Source organism: Myotis yumanensis, unplaced genomic scaffold, assembly GCF_028538775.1.
Source record: "Myotis yumanensis isolate MYYU_CA2020_CCGP unplaced genomic scaffold, mMyoYum1.0.hap1 SCAF_5, whole genome shotgun sequence".
In the NCBI taxonomy this organism is placed as follows: domain Eukaryota; kingdom Metazoa; phylum Chordata; class Mammalia; order Chiroptera; family Vespertilionidae; genus Myotis; species Myotis yumanensis.
This window is the reverse complement of record NW_027223756.1, coordinates 37,434,689-37,454,053: the sequence shown is the minus strand read 5'-3', so window position 1 is coordinate 37,454,053 and position 19,365 is coordinate 37,434,689. Positions and strand designations below refer to the sequence as shown.

The window sequence follows — 19,365 nt, the reverse complement described above, 5'->3', positions numbered from 1 at the left end:
GTGAAAATCAGTGTGCTTATATTAATGGTTCTATTGGTAATGGCCAGTGTCAAGAGGATAGAAGGTTGGTTTCCTGGATTCAGTATAGCACAATCTGGTAGTTTTGTGTTTGTTTGTGTTTTTTTTAAAAAAAATATTTTATTGATTTTTTACAGAGAGGAAGGGAGAGGGAGAGAGAGTTAGAAACATTGCTGAGAGAGAAACATCGATCAGCTGTTTCCTGCATGCTCCCTACTGGGGATGTGCCCACAACCAAGGTACATGCCCTTGACCGGAATCGAAACTGGGACCCTTGAGTCTGCAGGCTGACTTTCTATCCACTGAGCCAAACCGGTCAGGGCTGTGTTTGTTTGTTTTAAGAGAGGTTACTCTGAAGCCTTAGGAATGAAGTATATCAGACATCCATGGCCCAGTTTTAGCACATGAAACATCTCTCTGTCACCTAATTAAAAGACATCTGTAATAACCTTTAATCTCTTACGATTTTCAAATTGGTAATTGCTTTAGAATATTGTGAGGAGAGCCCTTTTGAGGGGCATGTGTTTAGTTGTAGTTCCTCCTTACCTGTCCTAGGTCCTCCAGGATATGGTCCCACCTAAGAAGCATTTGCTCAGACACCAGCCTGCCAATGCACAGATCGGCCTGATGGAGGGGAACACGTTCTGTACCACATTGCAGCCCAGGCTCTTCACAATGGATCTTAACGTGGTGGAGCATAAGGTGTTCTACACAGAGGTAGGGGGGTGGTGGTACGCGTGGTGTGGATGGTGATGACGTGTGTCTGGTAAACTGTCTTTGTGCACGAAGACTGGTTAGGCAGCACTCAGAGAAGGCCTGGGAAGTGACCACAGGGAACCAGCAATAGCCTGGCACAGCACTCGGCACACGTATGTTACATCTGGGATTGGGGAGAAGGTGGGCATAGTGATTGCAGATGTTCAACAAAAGGTGGGTGTTTCCTGAGTCCTTTGAACTCTCTTAGCCCTCTACCAAGGAAACTTGCTCTTCAGGGCCTTCAAGTTGTAATCTAGAGCTAAGACTGTACCATCTGCTTTAGTCACTGTCCCATCTGCTGGTGCTCAGAATAAGACGGCACAAGCAAGTGCCAGCTTACTGAGTTTATTAGTCATTTAAACGTGCCAAGCACTGTTGAGACCTTACTTCACATGAATGCCCTCTGTAGCTCTGACCTCCTGAAGATACAGAAACTGAGCATGAGCATTTGGTATACACCTAAGGTCATAGCAGAGAAGCTGCAGATCATAGGTGGGAACCATGACTGTTACTTTGGAGCCTTGTCCTGCCGGGTTCTCGTGCTGCTTAGTGGACTTGACTTGCCCCTTGATTCAAGATAATGGGCAGAGTCAGATGACATCTTACAAGTGTTTGCCACTGTAAACTTCCCAGTTTACAGTGTGTAGATAGTAATAAACAGAAATTAATGTTTAGATACAGTCAGATTATAAGCATTAATTCTTCTTTAAAAAAATATTTTATTGATTTTTTACAGAGAGGAAGGGAGAGGGATAGAGAGTTAGAAACATCGATGAGAGAGAAACATCGATCAGCTGCCTCCTGCACACTCCCCACTGGGTATGTGCCCGCAACCAAAGTACATGCCCTTGACTGGAATCGAACCTGGGACCCTTCAGTCCGCAGGCCTATGCTCTATCCACTGAGCCAAACCGGTTAGGGCTAATTCTTTTTTTTTAATGCTTACCTCTGAGGATATTTTTTTCCATTTACTTATAGTGAAAGTAGGAGAGAGAGAAAGAGAAACATGGATGTGAGAGAAACAATGGATTGGTTGCGTCCCACACCTGACCGGGGATGGGGATGAACCTGCAACCAAGGTACATGCCTTTGACCTGGAATAAAATTCTTTGGAATTTGAGTTCAGTTTGTCAGTTAATTGTGTTGTGGGGTGTGTGGAAGATTGCTGTGCTCTTTTATTTGTAAGGTTATTATGTCATTACAGTAAGAGCAGGCTAAATTACATTGCTTTATCTTTTGCAGCTTTTGAACTTGTGTGAGGCTGAAGATTCAGCTTTAACAAAGCTGCCCTGTTACAAAAGTCTTCCATCACTCGTGCCTTTGAGAATTGCAGCACTAAGTAAGTTCATATAAATCTGAAACAAGTTACTGGGGATAAAAGTGAAAGGGGACAGTGGCCTTTTATGTTGTTTAATTTTTTTTTTTTTTTTGGCTTCTTGTGTTGTTTTTAAGGTGGGATCAAAAACTATGTGTGTATTTATCAAACTAGATAATGAGATGTCAGTGGATTATATAGATTGTTAGGATTTAAATAATTTCTTATTCTATAGTAAATTGAATTTTACTATTTAATAAACTATTTATAGTTCTATGAACCTAATATTCTGGTTTAACAGAGTTGTCATACCATATATTACCATTTTCATCCAACAGAGTATTTAGTAAGATATACAACATTCTTTATAGACTTTGTAATGATTCAGAAGCATCTGAGAATCCTGCTGGCTCTAGATTTTCCTGAATTTTAGCTATCAGTGTTTAGTACAGGAATTGTGTTAAGTTTAAAAAAATATACTAGGTCAGTACTCACCCTTGTGCTTAAGAAACAGTCATTTCCTCCCCTTTTTGGTAATACCCAATATAGGTTTTTTAAGTTGACTTTGTCTCTTGATCTATTGATATTTATACCCTTAATAAATTATTGTCAGAATCCTTGAATTAGCGGTAGAGAAGCTGAGAAACAGAGAATATAATATCCAAGCTTGAGGATGGGGCTGGGTGGGGTGTTTAAGACAAAGTAAGCCAGAGTGAGGGAGGTGCAGAGCAGGGGTGTTTGCCAGCTTCTCACTTTTTCTGAGTTGGGATTTTTTCTTTGGGGAGCCCTCAGACATTCCTGTTAGCAATATGGTCCTCTTGCTAGGATGTTCTCTCTCTTTTTGTTGTTGGTAAGCCTCACCTGAGGATATTTTTTCTGTTGATTTTTAGAGAGTGTGGAAGGGAGGGCGGGGGAGAGAGAGAGAGAGAGAGAGAGAGAGAGAGAGAGAGATAGATAGATATGTATGTGAGAGAGACACATTGATTAGTTGCCTCGCACACATGCCCCAACCAGGGTGGGAATGAACCGGCAACCCAGGTATGTGCCCTTGACCAGGAATTGAACCTGTGACCCTTTGATGCACTGGCCCGATGCTCTTCCACCGAGCCACACCAGCCAGGGCTAGGCTGTTCTCTCCTAATGAGCATAAGATTGAGGTGTGTCTCCTTTCCTCAGAATATTTGTATTTTCAAAGTCTCTCAAGTTGGGAGGAGGCTGCCTGATTATATATGAATAGTGGAGCGAAGCCTGGCTGTGTGTGTGTCTATTCCTTTCATCAGGGCCATTCCCTCTTCATGAATTCAGCATGCATCTGGCCACAGGTCAGCCATGCTCACCCTGTATGAAGATGTCTTGGGGGCAGCAGTGTCATTGGGGACCTTCTTTCTTCCCTCTTCTGCCCTCTCCCTCCTATCTGGACAATGTAAAATTTGTCATGGCCCTTCTGGCTGTTGATTTCACCCTTAGATAATGTCGGTAGAAGATCATGTGGTCTTTTTGTCTTTCTCAAGGTCAGATACTAGGAAAGAGGTTTAGTGACACATAATTTTTGTGGGTAAGAGCCTTTATTTATTTATTTTTAAAGATGTACCTTTTTATTTTTATTGATTTCAGAGAGGAAGGGAGAGGGAGAGAGACAGAAACATCAATGATGAGAGAGAATCATTGATTGGCTGCCTCCTGTATGCCCCCTACTGGGAATCAAGCCCATGACCCAGGTACATGCATTTGACTGGAATTGAACCCATGGCCTTTTGGTCCGAGGGCCAATGCTCTTGTCTACTAAGCCGAACTGGCCAGGGCTGGTAAGAGCCTTTAGATAAGCAATATGTTCATGTATTTTCAGGTTAATAATGAGATTATATTACTTTTTCTCCCTAAAGATGCACTTGCTGCCTGCAATTACCTTCCTCAGTCCAGAGAGAAGATCATTGCTGCACTCTTCAAAGCACTTAATTCCACAAATAGTGAGCTCCAGGAGGCTGGAGAAGCCTGCATGCGAAAGGTGAGGGGTGTGTGTGTGTGTGTGTGTGTGTGTGTGTGTGTGTGAATTCTGTTTAGGAGTTCTATTCACCTTGTCTGTGTGCCTGGAAATCTGCCCGTTAATATCCACTGGATTGTAATAATGTCTCTACTGGTTCCATAGTCATACCAAACCTTTAAAAATATTATACAGCAATGACTAGTCAATAGATATGTTTAATGTTTCATTTTTTCAAGGAACACAGAAACTTGCTGGTAGAGTCGCACATAAGTTCTATTCTATTCTAAAGTATAGTCTGTTATCTGTTTTCATTTGTAACCTTTCTTTTAAAATAGTTTTTAGAAGGTGCTACCATAGAAGTAGATCAAATCCACACACATATGCGACCTTTGTTGATGATGCTGGGGGATTATCGAAGTTTGACGCTGAATGTTGTGAATCGTCTGACTTCGGTTACCAGGCTCTTCCCAAACTCCTTCAATGATAAATTCTGTGATCAGATGATGGTAAGCTAAATGCATGTAATAAACCTGAAAATTGGAATTATTTTTTTAAGTAAGTAATATATTTACATGATTTAAAATTCATAGGGTATGGAAGGGTATGCTGTGAAAGTATCCCTCCTGTCCTCCAACTCTCCACCCCCTTCCCAGAGACACCCAGTGTTAACAGTTTCCTTCTGGAGGCTTTTACATTTGTAATAGGACATGTGTATATTCTTTTGTTTCCCACAAAAGGAAGGATAATATAATCACAGTTCTTACTTTTCCTATCTACTACCCCACCATTTCATCAGAACATAAAATGCTTCTTCATTCTGTTTTGTGATGACAATAATCCTTATGTGGCCATGCCCTCATTTATGTAACCAGGCCCCCACTGATGACCTTCTAGATTAGAGGTGTGGAACCTTTTTTCTGCCAGGGGCCATATGGATATTTATAGCATCATTCATGGGCCACACAAAATTATCAACTTGAAAATTAACCTGCTGTATTTGATCAAACATTTAATTAATTCCCCCCTAATGCCTTGCTGGGGCCAGACCAAATGATTTCACAGGGCTTATAGGGCCCATGGTATGGCCCGAGGGCCGGCTGTTCCCCACACCTGATCTAGATTATTCCCAGTCTTTTGCTTTACAGACGATGATACAGTGGAAAACTTGTAAGAACTTTAGAAATCCTTTGGGTTTTTAGAATTATCAGGGAAATGATGCAAATAAAATCTGTTTGGCAATGTTTAAATTTGAAGTGTAAGCAGGTGAAGGAGATTCAGCTATTAATTTTCTTAGTATTTGATTTTGTTTCTGGTAAATAGACACTTATAAATACTGCAAACGTACATGTATTTTTCATAAATAGCCTTTGGCCATATAGATATTTAAGATACTAGAGGTGGGTTTTTTTTAAAAATTTGGTTTTGTTTGATACACCTTTCGCTCAGATGTAAACAGGAGTGAGCAGATAGTTAGACTTAGATATAAATATAGTACGTTACGGAGTATAGATATATGTGTATATGAAAACCACACAACTTTTTACCTCACATACTAGCTTCTTTATAGACACCTAGAAAATGAACAGTGACCCAAACACCTAATTGGGAATTGATAATAATATTATGATTGGCCCTAGAAACTGTGATGCCCTAATGGAAGAGTGTGAGTGGGAAGTAATATTATATGGAAGTGAATTTTCCAAATTGGAAGAACCCTTCTCTTTAAGATTCCAAATATATGTAATGCACATACATACCTACCAGTTTATACTCATACACTCACAAGTGTGGTTAAAGTAAGTGATATTAATCACTTCCTAGTCAGAGCACAAGTATACACGTTTTCTTATAGACTATTACAACTATTGGTGCTTTCATATATGAGATTTGTGCATATCTTTTTAATGTCCTAATGTTTTTATATTTGCCCCCTTTTTTACTGTTTGTCTCTTCCAACTCTGTCAGCTGTCATTTGTTGCAATCTTTGCTGCCTGCCTGAAGCAACTTGATTGTTTTTTGCATTTTTTACCCCCAATCTAACCCTTCAGATTTGCTGTTAGCTGGGAATTCCTTCAGTGATTTGTTACCCGATCTTTTAAGAACAGTGTGAAGAGACTGCCTCACAGTCTGTGGTTTCTGACTAAGTTTAGGAATCTTTTCCCCTAAAACAAAGTTACATAGGTGTGGGGGATTTTTTCCTTTCTCTGGCAATATAGACATTTTCTGAGTGGTTAAAAATCCCCTAAAAGCAGAGAGAGTTGATGTACTTGGATAAAGAATGATTGAAGTTACTGTCTGTTCAGCCATTTTCATCTGGCGCCATCTCGCCGAGTCCATCCTGGGCGTGTGTGGCTGGTGCTTTGTGTTTGGCTTGGGTCTTTCTGTCGTATCCTGTGTCCACTGGGCTGTGCCAGGTGTGGTGCCTTCTTTACTCATGTCCTTCAGAACTGTGCCCAGACTCTGAGCCTTTGTTTTCCCTCATGATTAGCTTTTGAGGTTAACAGCTTAAGGCTTCGGTGCTGGGAGCATGGCAGCACTCTGTGAACAGCTGTGACGTAAAGTACCAGGGTCATAAGGTGACAGCAGGAATGATGGACAGGAGTAAACATCCTGATATTGGAATGGCAGGTTTCAGGGTGTTTTCTTCTGTAGCAGGGTGGTTTCAGCCTTTCTTTATAGAACGTAAACAAATGCCAGTTATTCCCATCACTAGTTGAATGGTTGGGCTATTTCAGTAACAGAAACACTGCCGTTCTCACATTAAAGATGATGGAAATGAATGATTATATATGTGTTTTCACTAAAAGCAGCATTTTGGAATTGAAATGCTCCTGTTGTGAGGAAGAAATGTCTAAGGATGTATTTTCTTCAACAGCAACATCTGCGAAAGTGGATGGAAGTGGTGGTCCTCACCCATAAAGGGGGCCAGAGGAGCGACGGAAACGTGAGTGACTTGTTTGTTTCCGGGAAGGGCCACCCTGTCGGCCCTGCCACAGTCAGTGTTCATATCAGAATCTAGTTTTATATGATTGTAGTCCGTTTAAATTGTTAAACATTTTATTAGCATTACATTTAAAAAATTTCTCTTGATTGCTGAAAACATTCTTTTTTTATGCTTCTTTAAAATCTCCCTTTGTTCACTTTAATATGACGTTTTTGTTGCTGAGAATTCTCGGAAGCTTGAAATGTTAGTATTTGAATTGTACTATTTTTGTGTTAAAGTGAACTAAGTGTATTTTCTAGACTGTCCTTGGCAGCTGCTGTTTGCATGGTGGTGCCCTCCTCTGCTGTTGTTTTCCATCGCTTTCCATCATCATTGCCTCATAAAACCAAGGAGTGATTTTAGGATTTCAAGCATTAAAGAGATTGTAATAAGACATTACATAAAAATAAAACAATTTTATGTTTTCTAGGTCTAAATACCCCACCCCAGTTGTTTGGCAAAAGTCAAATGGCTAGTACTTCAAAACCCCCATTTATGGTTTTGAGGGAAAACCACTTAGTTAAATCTTTTTGAGCATTCTATATTAGTCATTAAAGATTTTGCCTCTTAAAAATGAATGGTTCTTGTTGTTTTGACTCTAATTTTACTTGTACATGTTACTATTTCTTTAAAATATTTTTTAAGTTGGTGCTTGTCCTGTCAGTGAGGTTGTGTTTTGCCAAGTTTCTGTTTTCTGGTGCCATTGTGTCCTGAGGAGGGAATTCTGCAGCTCTGCAGAGGCATAGTTAACGTGGCTTTTTGTCCTCCTGTGCCTGTTTGTCGGATGCTGTGTTTCATCCCAACTTGATTTTTTTTTTTTTTGGCTTTATATGCTTTGTTTTGACCATTCTGTGTCAAGTGTTTTATTTGTGTAAGTCTTATTTGTTTCTTGCTGCTTCTAAAGAGCAAACTAAGCAAAACTAAACCAGGATTTTTAACTTTTTTAGGATTGGTATACCATCCGTGACCTCTTTGAAGGTTTGTTATTTATATAAACAGGAATCAAGTCAGGGAAACTTCGTGGGGGAGAGCAGAGTGTATTTTTAAACCCTAAGCTCTTGGAAGTAGGTGCAAGTGCTTCTGTGCTTTTCCTTCCCATCTTTCATCTCTTAGGTATTTTTGCTGTAAATTTTATATTTGTCTTCACAGTAAACTGTTAATTATCTGAAACACACAGCCATTCCAGAATAAACATTAAAAAAACCTCGTGGGTAGATGAATGACTTACGTTAGATCAAAAAGATTCCACAAACTTTTACATCAAGTTGTTTGGAAGGGTTCGGGGTGGGGGCACTGCATAGGGGATGGAGCGGTGGGTGTCGGGAAGTCCTTGCTCCTGCTCAATGAAACATGTTGGTTGTCGGATGAGTGTATTCCCTGAGCTGCTTGGGAACACCAGCTGTGTGAGAGAGGCCCCAGGTCTGAACCCAGGACATGGTGTTTGGGATCCACAGGCAGCATGGCCATGGCTCCATCACCTCAGTCCAGGGCCAAGCCTTGCCTTTCTGCTCTTGAGCCCTGGTTATTTTTTATGCATGCGGCCCAGGATTGGCAGTAGGTAGTTTGTTCCTATTTGGTCAAATCACCAAATAATATTGCCTCATTGAGAAACTATAACTGAAGACATGTTAAATAGTTGACTAAAAATAAAGCTTTGTAATGCTGGGCACCCCCAATGATCAGAGATTTGTACATCATCATGTTTAGGAAAGCTTGCCTGTTTAGCATTGAACTTACAGGGCAGAACTCATGGCATGTTATGCCATGTCTCCACCCCCCCCAACACTCATGCACGCATGCACAATACACATACACATACATCCAACATGCACAATACACATACATCTAACATGTACGCATACATGCAGTCTTTACTTGACAAGATTGCTCAGGTATCTAGTCGTAGCCTGTGGGTTCTCCTGAGTGTGGGGTCTCAGACATGCCTACTGATGAGGCTTAAGCCCCTGGTACTCTTCTAGAAGACTTTAGCTGGGGAAGAGGTTTTTAAAAATCTCTTAGCACTTCACAAAAAAGCTTAAAATATTCCCCCTAAACAAAAGAGTTATTTAAATGTATTTGCACACAGCAAAATCTTACAGTTTCTCCTCTAGACAAGAATTTAAAAATTCTGTATTTTAAAATTGGATGTATGGAAGGAATACACTCTATTCGACACTGTCAGAGGGCTGTGTTTGACATCTGAAGGGTGGAAGGTGTTTTTTGTTTGTTTTTTTGTTTTGCTGTTGAGCAATTACTAATTATTGTGTGCTTTCTGATAATTGTATCTTTACTGTCTTGTTTACCCCAATAACCCTGACTGTGTATGAGTATATGGGAATTTTTAATGTAAATAACATAAATAGAAAAAAGATGATTTTCCTCCCCATCCTCAGGAAAGCATTTCAGAGTGCGGGAGATGTTCCTTGTCTCCATTCTGTCAGTTTGAGGTGAGAACAACCTATTAAAAGTCAGTTTATGACTTGCAATGTGAAGAACAGTTTATATTTTTTCTTTTCTTTTCTTTTTACCTTTTTGTTGCATTTTTTCATGCTGTAATTTTTGTTTTGGTTCAGCCTGCCATGGAAGGGGTAGAGGTGAGAATTTCAGTGGAGGCGCAGGAGGGGGTCGTGGTCGTATTTGGTTTTGCTGTGACTTGTGGTTCTGTGGTGGACAGAGTGCATTGTGCCTTTGAGTGCAGTGAGCCGTATTGTCTGTCTGTGGCAGAGTTATATTAGTATCATTGCTGTGAACTGTCTGGGTGTCACGCATGTTTTCTTTTAGGATGTTTTAAGCAAGATTCTAAGTTCTTTGGTTTTCTACATGTTAGAATATCAGCATCTCAATATTTAAGATTTTGTTGGATTTTGCTGTCATAGTTCGTTTGAACTCATACATCTAACAACCTCTGGAGAGGAAACTCCACAAAGAATATATAATCCTGCTAGAAATTGGGAGGTGTGATACAGTTACACTGACGGACTGTCTTGAATTTTAGAACCTCCTTGCTCCCCTGCACCCAGTCCCCTGCATCTCTTGTTCACACACACCACACTGATGTAGTGACAACACTGTGACTTTGAATAGACAAACTCTAAGGTTTCCCTCTTCTGTAAAATGGGGATGAGTGATAATACGTCATTTCCTATCTTCTGATGGAATGGGAAGGCCAAAAGAAGTGATTTTGTAACCAGTGCTTTGAAAACAAAACACTATAATATAAAACCATTACTAGAATGTTATTCTAATTTCAGGATAGAACTTGTTCTGTCCCAAGATTTGAAAAGACTGTAGACAAGAACTCTAGAGATGGTATGGGTATGAGGTGACAGTGAGCTGATTTTTCTCATTTCTTACCCATCTCACTGTTTTGCCTTTTGGTTTAAAGAAACTTTTGGAAAAATATCTCAAATGCTGTGGGATGTGGTCCCTCCCGACTAGTGTTTATCATCCCCATTTTACTGTGTTTAGAGTAATGGACAACCTATTGCACACCATGCAGGGTGGTGCATCAGGGAGTCTTCCCTTCTGTGCTCATGGGGATTTCCCTAGAATCGCAGACACGAAATTGGGGGAACTGAAAATGAGAAGGGAAAGTTGGATTGGCACTCAGCAATCGGCCACTGAGCTGTTAGCACATTTAAAAATGCAAAATGCTTGGTGTTTCACATTTTTCACTAAGATTCAATAAAAGCAGTTGTCAGCTTTATTTTATGCCTGGTTGACAAATAATTAGTGCCATGGCCAGTCATTTATTTACATTGATATTTGATTTCCAGGGTAAATACTTAAGTATTTTTTAGGACTTTGTGCTAAGTTTTGAGGGCAAAATAAGTCTTTGCCTTCAGAGCTTAGTACATTGGGAAGACCCCATGATGTCACAGCAAACTGAGGGAATCCTTCCACTTACAGCCATAGGCATAGTCACCCCCTCCTCCATGAGGAGCCTAGGCAATCATCAGGCCACTTCCAACACTAGTCAGAGTGTGAGAGACAAACAGCCCAGTCACGCCGGGTGCACAGTGAGCCCCCCCACCTCCTCGAGATGAAATATGAAGGCCAAGGGCAGTTAGTTTCTTTAGGCTACAGCTATAATGTGGGATTGGTAAGTTGTGCTTTTTACATGTTAATTCTTTGCTTCTGGTGGCTAGCCTTGCAGATGCAATTAGACCATAGTATGGTCTGTAGTAATTTTGATATTTCTAGCTAGTGAAATTAATTGGCCTATTTTGTAATTTCTGATTTTCTTCATTAGGAAATGAAAATTTGTTCAGCAATTATAAACCTTTTTCATCTGATCCCAGCTGCACCTCAAACTCTGGTCAAGCCTTTGTTAGAGGTTGTGATGAAAACAGAACGGGCTATGTTGATTGAGGTAATGGTCAAATATAGGATTAATTCTGATTCTTCCTCCATCTGTTGCTTATAATATTTTCACTTTGTTATATTTTAGATAGACTAATCTTAAAGATATAAAGATGTTAGGTATTACTATTTGCTATGGTTGTTAGTATATAAACAGTTACAAGGGGAGAAATGTGTACTTCTAGCCCTGGCTGCTAGCTTAGTTGGTTAGAGTGTCATCCCAGTACACCCAGGGTTGCAGGTTCAGTCCCCCACCAGGGCACATATAGGAATCAACCGATGAATGCATGTATGAGTGGAACAGCAAGTCCATGTTTCTACCTCTCTCCCCCTGCCTCCCCCAAAAAAGAAAAGAAATGTATACTCCTACCATGTTAGGTTGGTAGACCAACAGAAGCCTCAAGCCCTGAGAAGATGTTTTAATCATGTATTTTCTAGGCTGGCAGTCCCTTCAGAGAGCCTCTGATCAAGTTCCTGACTCGGCACCCTTCCCAGACAGTGGAGCTGTTCATGATGGAGGCAACATTGAATGATCCTCAGTGGAGCAGAATGTTTATGGTAGGAGTGCGAGGAGCTGGAGTTGGGTGTCCCTGCAAGTTTTTGTCAGCCAGTGCACTCTCAGAATCTGAAATTCATATCTCACTCTTCACTGTCAGGCTTTCATTTTCTCTAATATATTTGAATATTAGAAACATCACTGTTGTGTATATAAAGAGCTCAAGTCCAGGAATCCCTCTCTGTAGATATTGGTGGTGGTAACAAATGAATGAGCTGCTAGGATTATCAGAATCATAATCATAAAGTGTAATTACTGGTAAAAAAGCATTTAAAAAAATTTTAGAGTACATTTATTAAAAGCTGGGGACAGTGAAACAAGGAAGGGCCTAGGATGGAAGAAGCAGCAGGAGAGGGACTAGGTGGGGAAATGAGCCTAGGCTGGGCTGCTTTGGCTCACTAAGAAGTCAGAGAAAAGGGGGTCTAGGGGACAGGGTCAGGGGGTTTGCCTGGGATGAACTGCTGCGGCCTGTTCCTCCCTTGGATGCAAGTTTAGGAAATGCATGCCTGTGGGAGGGGGAAGGTGCACAGTGTGCTGGGAGGGAGAGCTCGCACCAAAAAGTATTTTTTTTTTAAAAAAAGTGTATTTACAGTGTTGTTTTTTTATCCTGCCTAGAAAGATTTAGAAAGAACCTTAGAGTTAATACCTAAATCTTTTGTGATTTTTTTTTTTTTTATTAGCTTAGAACAGCTTGTTTTATTTTGTTTTTAGAGTTTTTTAAAACACAAAGATGCCAGACCTCTGCGAGATGTGCTGGCTGCTAACCCCAACAGGTTCATCACTCTGCTGCTGCCCGGCGGCGCGCAGACTGCCATGCGCCCTGGCTCGCCCAGCACCAGCACAATGCGCCTGGATCTTCAGTTTCAGGCCATCAAGGTAGTGTCTCTTCATTAGACACCTGAAATCTTAAAAGTTGGAACACAGAGAACCCTGCCAGTTCCCTAATTGTCTCTTCTTTGACAGATCATAAGTATTATAGTTAAAAACAATGACTCCTGGCTGGCCAATCAGCATTCTCTGGTGAGCCAGCTGAGACGCGTGTGGATCAGTGAAACCTTTCAAGAAAGACACCGGAAGGAGAACATGGCTGCCACAAACTGGAAGGAGCCCAAGCTGCTGGCCTATTGTCTGCTGAATTATTGCAAGTGGGTACACATGTTGTGCTTTATATCAAGTGACTTAATTTATCCAATAAGCAGTGTTTACTTATTTGCGTATAGTGTGGTTCATTGATATAGAGAATGGTTATGACTTAGCTGTTTAAAACAAGTTAGGAAGTTTTCCATAATTTAACCTATATTCTTATTCGACCCTTCAGAAGGAATTATGGAGACATAGAATTGCTGTTCCAGCTGCTCCGAGCCTTTACTGGTCGTTTTCTCTGCAACATGACATTCTTAAAAGAGTATATGGAGGAAGAGATTCCCAAAAATTATAGCATTGCTCAAAAACGTGCCCTGTTTTTTCACTTTGTGGATTTCAGTGACCCCAACTTTGGAGATGAACTGAAAGCCAAGGTGAGTCCCGCTGTTGCACAGCAGAAGCCATGGGTTTTGAGCTGATATTCTAGGGAACCAAGGACACTGTTTATGTTCTGTTGTGTCTCTGTTGACACTTAAATAGTAATCTGGACTATTTATGAGGAAAATGTCATTGTTGAGAAACATAAGAGATTCAACAGTGAACCGGTGTTGGAAAGAAGTTTGTTAGTTACATAGCTTTTACTTTTTTAAATTAAATTTATTGGGGTGATATCCTATAATAAAAGCCTAATATGCTAAGTGTCAGTCTACTGGTCAGCTATTCAACCAATCAAAGCATAATATGCTAATGATATGCTAAGGCCGCTCAACCGCTCGCTATGATGTGCACTGACCACTAGGGGGCAGACGCTCTGACAAGTAGGTTAGCTTGCTGCTGGAGTCTGGCCAATCGGGACTGAGTGACACGGCCTGGACATGCCCTCCCGTGGTCCCTCCCAGGCTGGCCAACCTCCCGCATCTCGCATCTCTCCCCGTCCCCGATTGTGCAGCAGGCCTCTAGTTAGTTAATAAAATAATACAGGTTTTAGGTGTGGTTACTTTGGTTTTAGAAAATGACTTGTTGGAAGTGAGAAAAGTAAAACAAACTGACGTCTCTTTTCCTCAAGTTTCAACCTACCTTTCCAATTGACCATTTGAATAAAAGTCAAGATTATCATTTGTAACCTTGATTGAGTTTTAATTTTATGGGTTACAATATGACCAAACTTGTGGGCCTGCCTACCTTATTAAAGAAATAAAAGAGCATGGCTTTGTTTTCCTTTTCCATTATTGTAAATTATTATTATTTTTTGTAGGTTCTGCAGCATATCTTGAATCCTGCTTTCTTATACAGCTTTGAGAAGGGGGAAGGAGAGCAGCTCTTAGGACCTCCCAATCCGGAAGGCGATAACCCAGAAAGCATCACCAGTGTGTTTATAACCAAGGTGACTGACTAGCAATATATTGGCTTGAAAAGTAACTTGGCAGATGAGAGAGAAAGAGAGAGAGAGAGTAAGTGTGTGTGTGTGTGTGTGTGTGTACACATACACGTGTGCAATGGGTTCATTGAAATAAGCTTATTTTCCTAAGGCTTTTATTTTTCCTGATTCCATTAGCTTATAGCAGTGTTTTTAAGGTTTATTTATTCATGGAGGGATAGGTTCTAAGCCCCCAGTATCTGATGCCTGAAACCGCAGATAGTACTGAACCATATATATATATATACTTTATCACAGGTATATATAGGAAAAAAAAAAAAAAAAAAAAAAAAAAAAATATATATATATATATATATATATATATATATATATAGTTTTTCCTATATATACCTGTGATAAAGTTTAATTTATAAATTAGGCATAGTAAGAGATTAACAACAATAACAATACAATAATTATAACAATATGCTGTAATAAAATTATGTGAATTTGGTCTCTCTCTCTCAAAATATCTTATTGTACTGCCCACCCTTCTCATGATGATGTGAGACCTATTCCTGATCTGTGTAATCACCATCTTTAATTGCAGTATATGGCCTGGTGTCATTTCAGGGGCTTCCATGCTGAAGTCTTCGTATAGGCTCAATGCTTTCTGGAACAACACATTTTCTGTTCATTTCTTCCACCCACAAATTTAATGCCTTTTCCATCTAAATAAGTACTTACCACACTCTGTGGCTAAAACTTTTGCATGATGTGCAATAGCAAAACTAGCATGAATTTCTTTTTACTTCTTCACAGTTTCACAGAAGACTCCTTCTTTCTGAAGATCTTAGCAACCTCAGCATATGATTTTTTTTTTCTTTCTTTACTAAGTTGAGAGTTTTTACCTTTTCACCTAAAGGAAGTACTTTACTGCTTCTCTTTGGCATATCCAGGTTGCCAGCATCACTACTCTTATACCTTGAGACCATTATTAAGTAAATAAGGGTACTTCAACACAGGACTGGTTTACTCTGACAGCTGATCTGATAACCAGATGTCTACTAAGTGAAATGGGCAGGCAGTGTATATAGTGTGGACAAAGGGATGATTTATGTCCTGGGTGGGATGGAACAGGCTGGCAAGAGATTTTTGTCATGCTACTCAGAAGGGCACACAGTTTAAATTTATGAATTATTTCTGGAATTTTCCATTTAATATTTTCAAACCACAGTAGACTGTGGGTAACTGATATTGGGAAAAGTGAAACCATGGGGGAGAGGATGGACCTACTGTATTACAATTTTTTAAAAAAATTCTTCATTGTTGAAAGTATTACATATGTCCCCCTTTCCCCCCGTTGTCCTCTCCCAGCCTGCCCCATCCCCCCAGCCCCAGCCTTCATGAATTATAATTCTTTTTTTTTTTTTTTTTTTTTTTTTTATTTTTTTTATTTTTTTTTTTTTAAATTAAATCTTTATTGTTCAGATTATTACATTTGTTCCTCTTTTTTCCCCCCATAACTCCCCTCCTTCCAGCTCCCACCCCACCCTCCACCCTCACTCCCCACCCACTGTGTTCATCCATAGGTGCATGATTTTTGTCCAGTCACTTCCCGCATCTCCCACACCCCTTTTTCCCCCAACAATAGTCAGTCTATTCCCTTTCTATGTCCCTGATTCTATTATAATCACCAGTTCATTCTGTACATCAGGTTATTTATTCACTTGATTCTTAGATTCATTTGTTGATAGATGCATGTTTGTTGTTCATAATTTGTATCTTTACCTTTTTCTTCTTCTTCCTCTTCTTAAAGGATACCTTTCAGCATTTCATATAATACTGGTTTGGTGGTGATGAACTCCTTTAGCTTTTCCTTATCTGTGAAGCTCTTTATCTGACCTTCAATTCTGAATGATAGCTTTGCTGGATAAAGTAATCTTGGTTGTAGGTTCTTGGTATTCAGCACTTTGAATATTTCTTGCCATTCCCTTCTGGCCTGCAAAGTTTCTGTTGAGAAATCAGCTGACAGTCGTATGGGTATTCCCTTGTAGGTAATTGAGCCTCTTTCTCTTGCTGCTTTTAAGATTTTCTCTTTGTCTTTTGCTCTTGGCATTTTAATGATGATGTGTCTTGGTGTGGTCCTCTTTGGATTCCTTTTGTTTGGGGTTCTCTGCGCTTCTTGGACCTGTAAGTCCATTTCTTTCACCAGGTGGGGGAAGTTTTCTGCCATTATTTCTTGAAATAGGTTTTCAATATCTTGCTGTCTCTCATCTTCTGGGACTCCAATGACTCTGATATTAGACCGCTTAAAACTGTCCCTGAGGCTCCTTACACTATCTTCACACTTTCGGATTCTTTTTTCATTTTGCTTTTCCAATTGGGTGTTTTTTGTCGAATCTTTGGTTTGATTATTGTACTCCTCTGGTCTGCTATTGGGTATAATATTCTTTATTTCAGTCCGTGTATGCTTACTTTCTAATTTCTTTATCGTAGCATCGAGGGTCTCATTAGTTTTCGTGAGGCTCTGCACAAATTTATGGCAAGCCCTCAAAATTGCGATTCTTAGCTCCATATCCTCCATTTCTGTCATGTTTTTTTGTCTCCGCATCTTTTATGCTTTCTTGGTGCACCCCCTTGTGGTCTCTGTGCGCAGTCTTGTTCTAGCCAAGCCTTAATTGTTGTAGTTAACACTAGAGGGATTTGACCCCCAGGTCGACTGGCTGTGGAAATCAGCTGTGTGGAAAACGTCTGCCTTCTGGGGAGGCGCTAATCCAGCCTTTGCCTGAGGTGATCGGCAAATGGCTGTGCGCAGAGTTTGGGCGGGGCGGGATCAACAGGGCAGGCGGAGGGAGCAGTTATGGCCACGCTCAGTCCCGTTCCCAGAGGCTCTGCTTCTCAGAACCCCGGCAGCCGCTGCAAACCTCGGAGAGAAAGCTGCCCTCAGGTTCCAACTGATGCCGGATAATCCCGCTTCTCCCGTTTGAGTCTGGGTCCCTAGAGACTCGCCCGGATCTGGAGCCCAGAGTCTGAGACTCACTCCCGACCGAAAACGACAACCGCGCCCTCAGCCACCAGCCCGCTTTGCGCGCGCACCTCGGTACCTTTGTATTTTCCACACTGCGCCGCCTCTGAGCCTCGATTTGCTGTTCTCTTTCCTTCTAGTTGTAGAGTCTCTCTTCAGCCAGCCTTCCTGTGGTTCTGGGTGATGTCCGTTCAGTCTTTTAGTTGTATTTTTGAAATGGTTGTTTGCGGCAGTGGTCTCTGGTGTTTACCTACGCCGCCATCTTGGTCTCCCTCCAGTTTTCATGAATTATAATTCTTATTAGTGAATTTTTTTAAGGCAGCTTCATTTGGAATAAATTAACTTTTTTCCCTATATTAATAGATTCCAGTGAGAAACAATGTATCCCAATGAAAAATCAGATCTCAAAGTAATTTTATAAAAACCCCTATTGCTGGTCCGTAGAGTTTTGATTTAAAAAAAATATATATTCTTATTTATTTCAGAGAGGTAGGGAGAAGGAGAGAGATAGAAACATTAATGGTGAGAGAGAATCATCGATAGGCTGCCTCCTGCAGGCCCCCTACTGGGGATCAAGCCCGCGTGACCTGGGCATGTGCCCTGACCGGGAATCAAACCCTGACCTCCTGGTTCATAGATTGATGCTCAACCTCTGAGCTATGCTGGCCCAGCAAGTTTTAATGTTGTTGTTTTTTCATCTTAAGGTTTGCAAAGGACTCTTTAAAAGCCAGTGAGAACAGTAGACTGGATATAGTTGCTGCTGTGACCCTTTATTGCCAACTTAATGAAACATCTTTGTGGCAGGATGATGTCTGAACTTAGCTTAGGCTTTCAGGTCTACATTTTTATAAGAGTGTTTATAGTTTGCCCTAAAGAGAATTTTGGGATTTAATATTTCTTTGAGAAATGCCTGCCCTATTTTTTTTTCACGAAGCCTGGGCTGTCCTCTGTAGGTTAGGCCTTTAAACTTCATGGGCAGGTGTGTTTGCCGTGAGGGTGTTAGCTTGTGTTCCGTGTGTGGGTTATTTGTTGGCGTGCTGTGAGCAACAGCCATTCCAGGGCTGCAGCGCACCATATGCACATTGATGCTCTTTGGAAGGAAACAGTGTTTTTACTCATTCTGCTGCCTGTTCTGTTTGGGGGTCCAGGTAGAGTGGACTGTTGTTCCTATTGGCAGGTTATTGGTCTGTAGGTAGCATTTGTCTCTTCCTGCAGTTTTGACCCTACTTCCACCCTCCCAAGGTAATTCGAGCTGAGCCCAAGGAATTATTTTTGGTCTCCCTACTGAATCGTCACAAGGAGGAGATTCTGAATGTTGGATGAGGATAAATGGCCTTGGGCAGGCTGGAGCCCTGGGGAGGGGCTGCAGTGAATTCAGGGGAAGGAAGACAGGGGGCTACAGGGACCCGAATGAAGACACTGTCGTGATGGAAGATTTCAGTCTCTTAGATGTGTCTGTAGGCAGAAAGTAGGTAAGGGTATTTAGCTGAATTGGATGGTGCAGTTACAGTACTTGATTCAATAGAGACATGCAGAATATTCCTTAAAGAGTGTACATTTTTTATCTTATATCCATGAAACACACACAAAAATCTATCAGATATTTGATTACATAGAAAACCATAACAATTTTTAAAAAAATAGAGATTTTTTTCCAGATAATGTTTTTTGATTCTCATACTGAAAAATAAGGGCTGGATAATTAGTAGTTGACCAGAAAAAAATCTCAACTGCTGGAAATAAGAAACTCAGTCCTAACTCACCTTGTATCAAAGCGGAAGTTCTTTCCCACATCAAGCCACTTTGCCCACTGCATTCTGACTGTAAGCCTGCCCCTTTTTTGCAGGTTGAAATAAATTCAGTGAATTTCTAATCCATATGTGTTAAAGGAAACTTGATAAGTCATTATTGGGTTCCTCATTG

At 40.6% G+C, this 19,365-nt stretch overlaps 1 protein-coding gene across 8 annotated transcripts in view; it reads left to right on the top strand.

Moving 5' to 3' along the window:
• The window catches only part of TRRAP (transformation/transcription domain associated protein), a 118,679-nt gene that overhangs the window by 43,860 nt on the left and 55,454 nt on the right, over positions 1–19,365 (top strand). For 5 of the 8 annotated variants that reach the window (XM_070415073.1, XM_070415070.1, XM_070415069.1 and 2 more), the window contains 13 exons: positions 574–735; positions 2,017–2,113; positions 3,973–4,094; positions 4,409–4,579; positions 6,949–7,017; positions 9,450–9,503; positions 9,630–9,650; positions 11,309–11,428; positions 11,857–11,976; positions 12,686–12,850; positions 12,938–13,119; positions 13,293–13,491; positions 14,313–14,441. In XM_070415073.1, coding sequence (XP_070271174.1) covers positions 574–735; positions 2,017–2,113; positions 3,973–4,094; positions 4,409–4,579; positions 6,949–7,017; positions 9,450–9,503; positions 9,630–9,650; positions 11,309–11,428; positions 11,857–11,976; positions 12,686–12,850; positions 12,938–13,119; positions 13,293–13,491; positions 14,313–14,441 — 1,611 coding nt within the window. The remainder of the gene's footprint in view (positions 1–573; positions 736–2,016; positions 2,114–3,972; positions 4,095–4,408; positions 4,580–6,948; positions 7,018–9,449; positions 9,504–9,629; positions 9,651–11,308; positions 11,429–11,856; positions 11,977–12,685; positions 12,851–12,937; positions 13,120–13,292; positions 13,492–14,312; positions 14,442–19,365) is intronic. The other 3 variants (XM_070415076.1, XM_070415077.1, XM_070415075.1) reach the window with 1 other exon arrangement.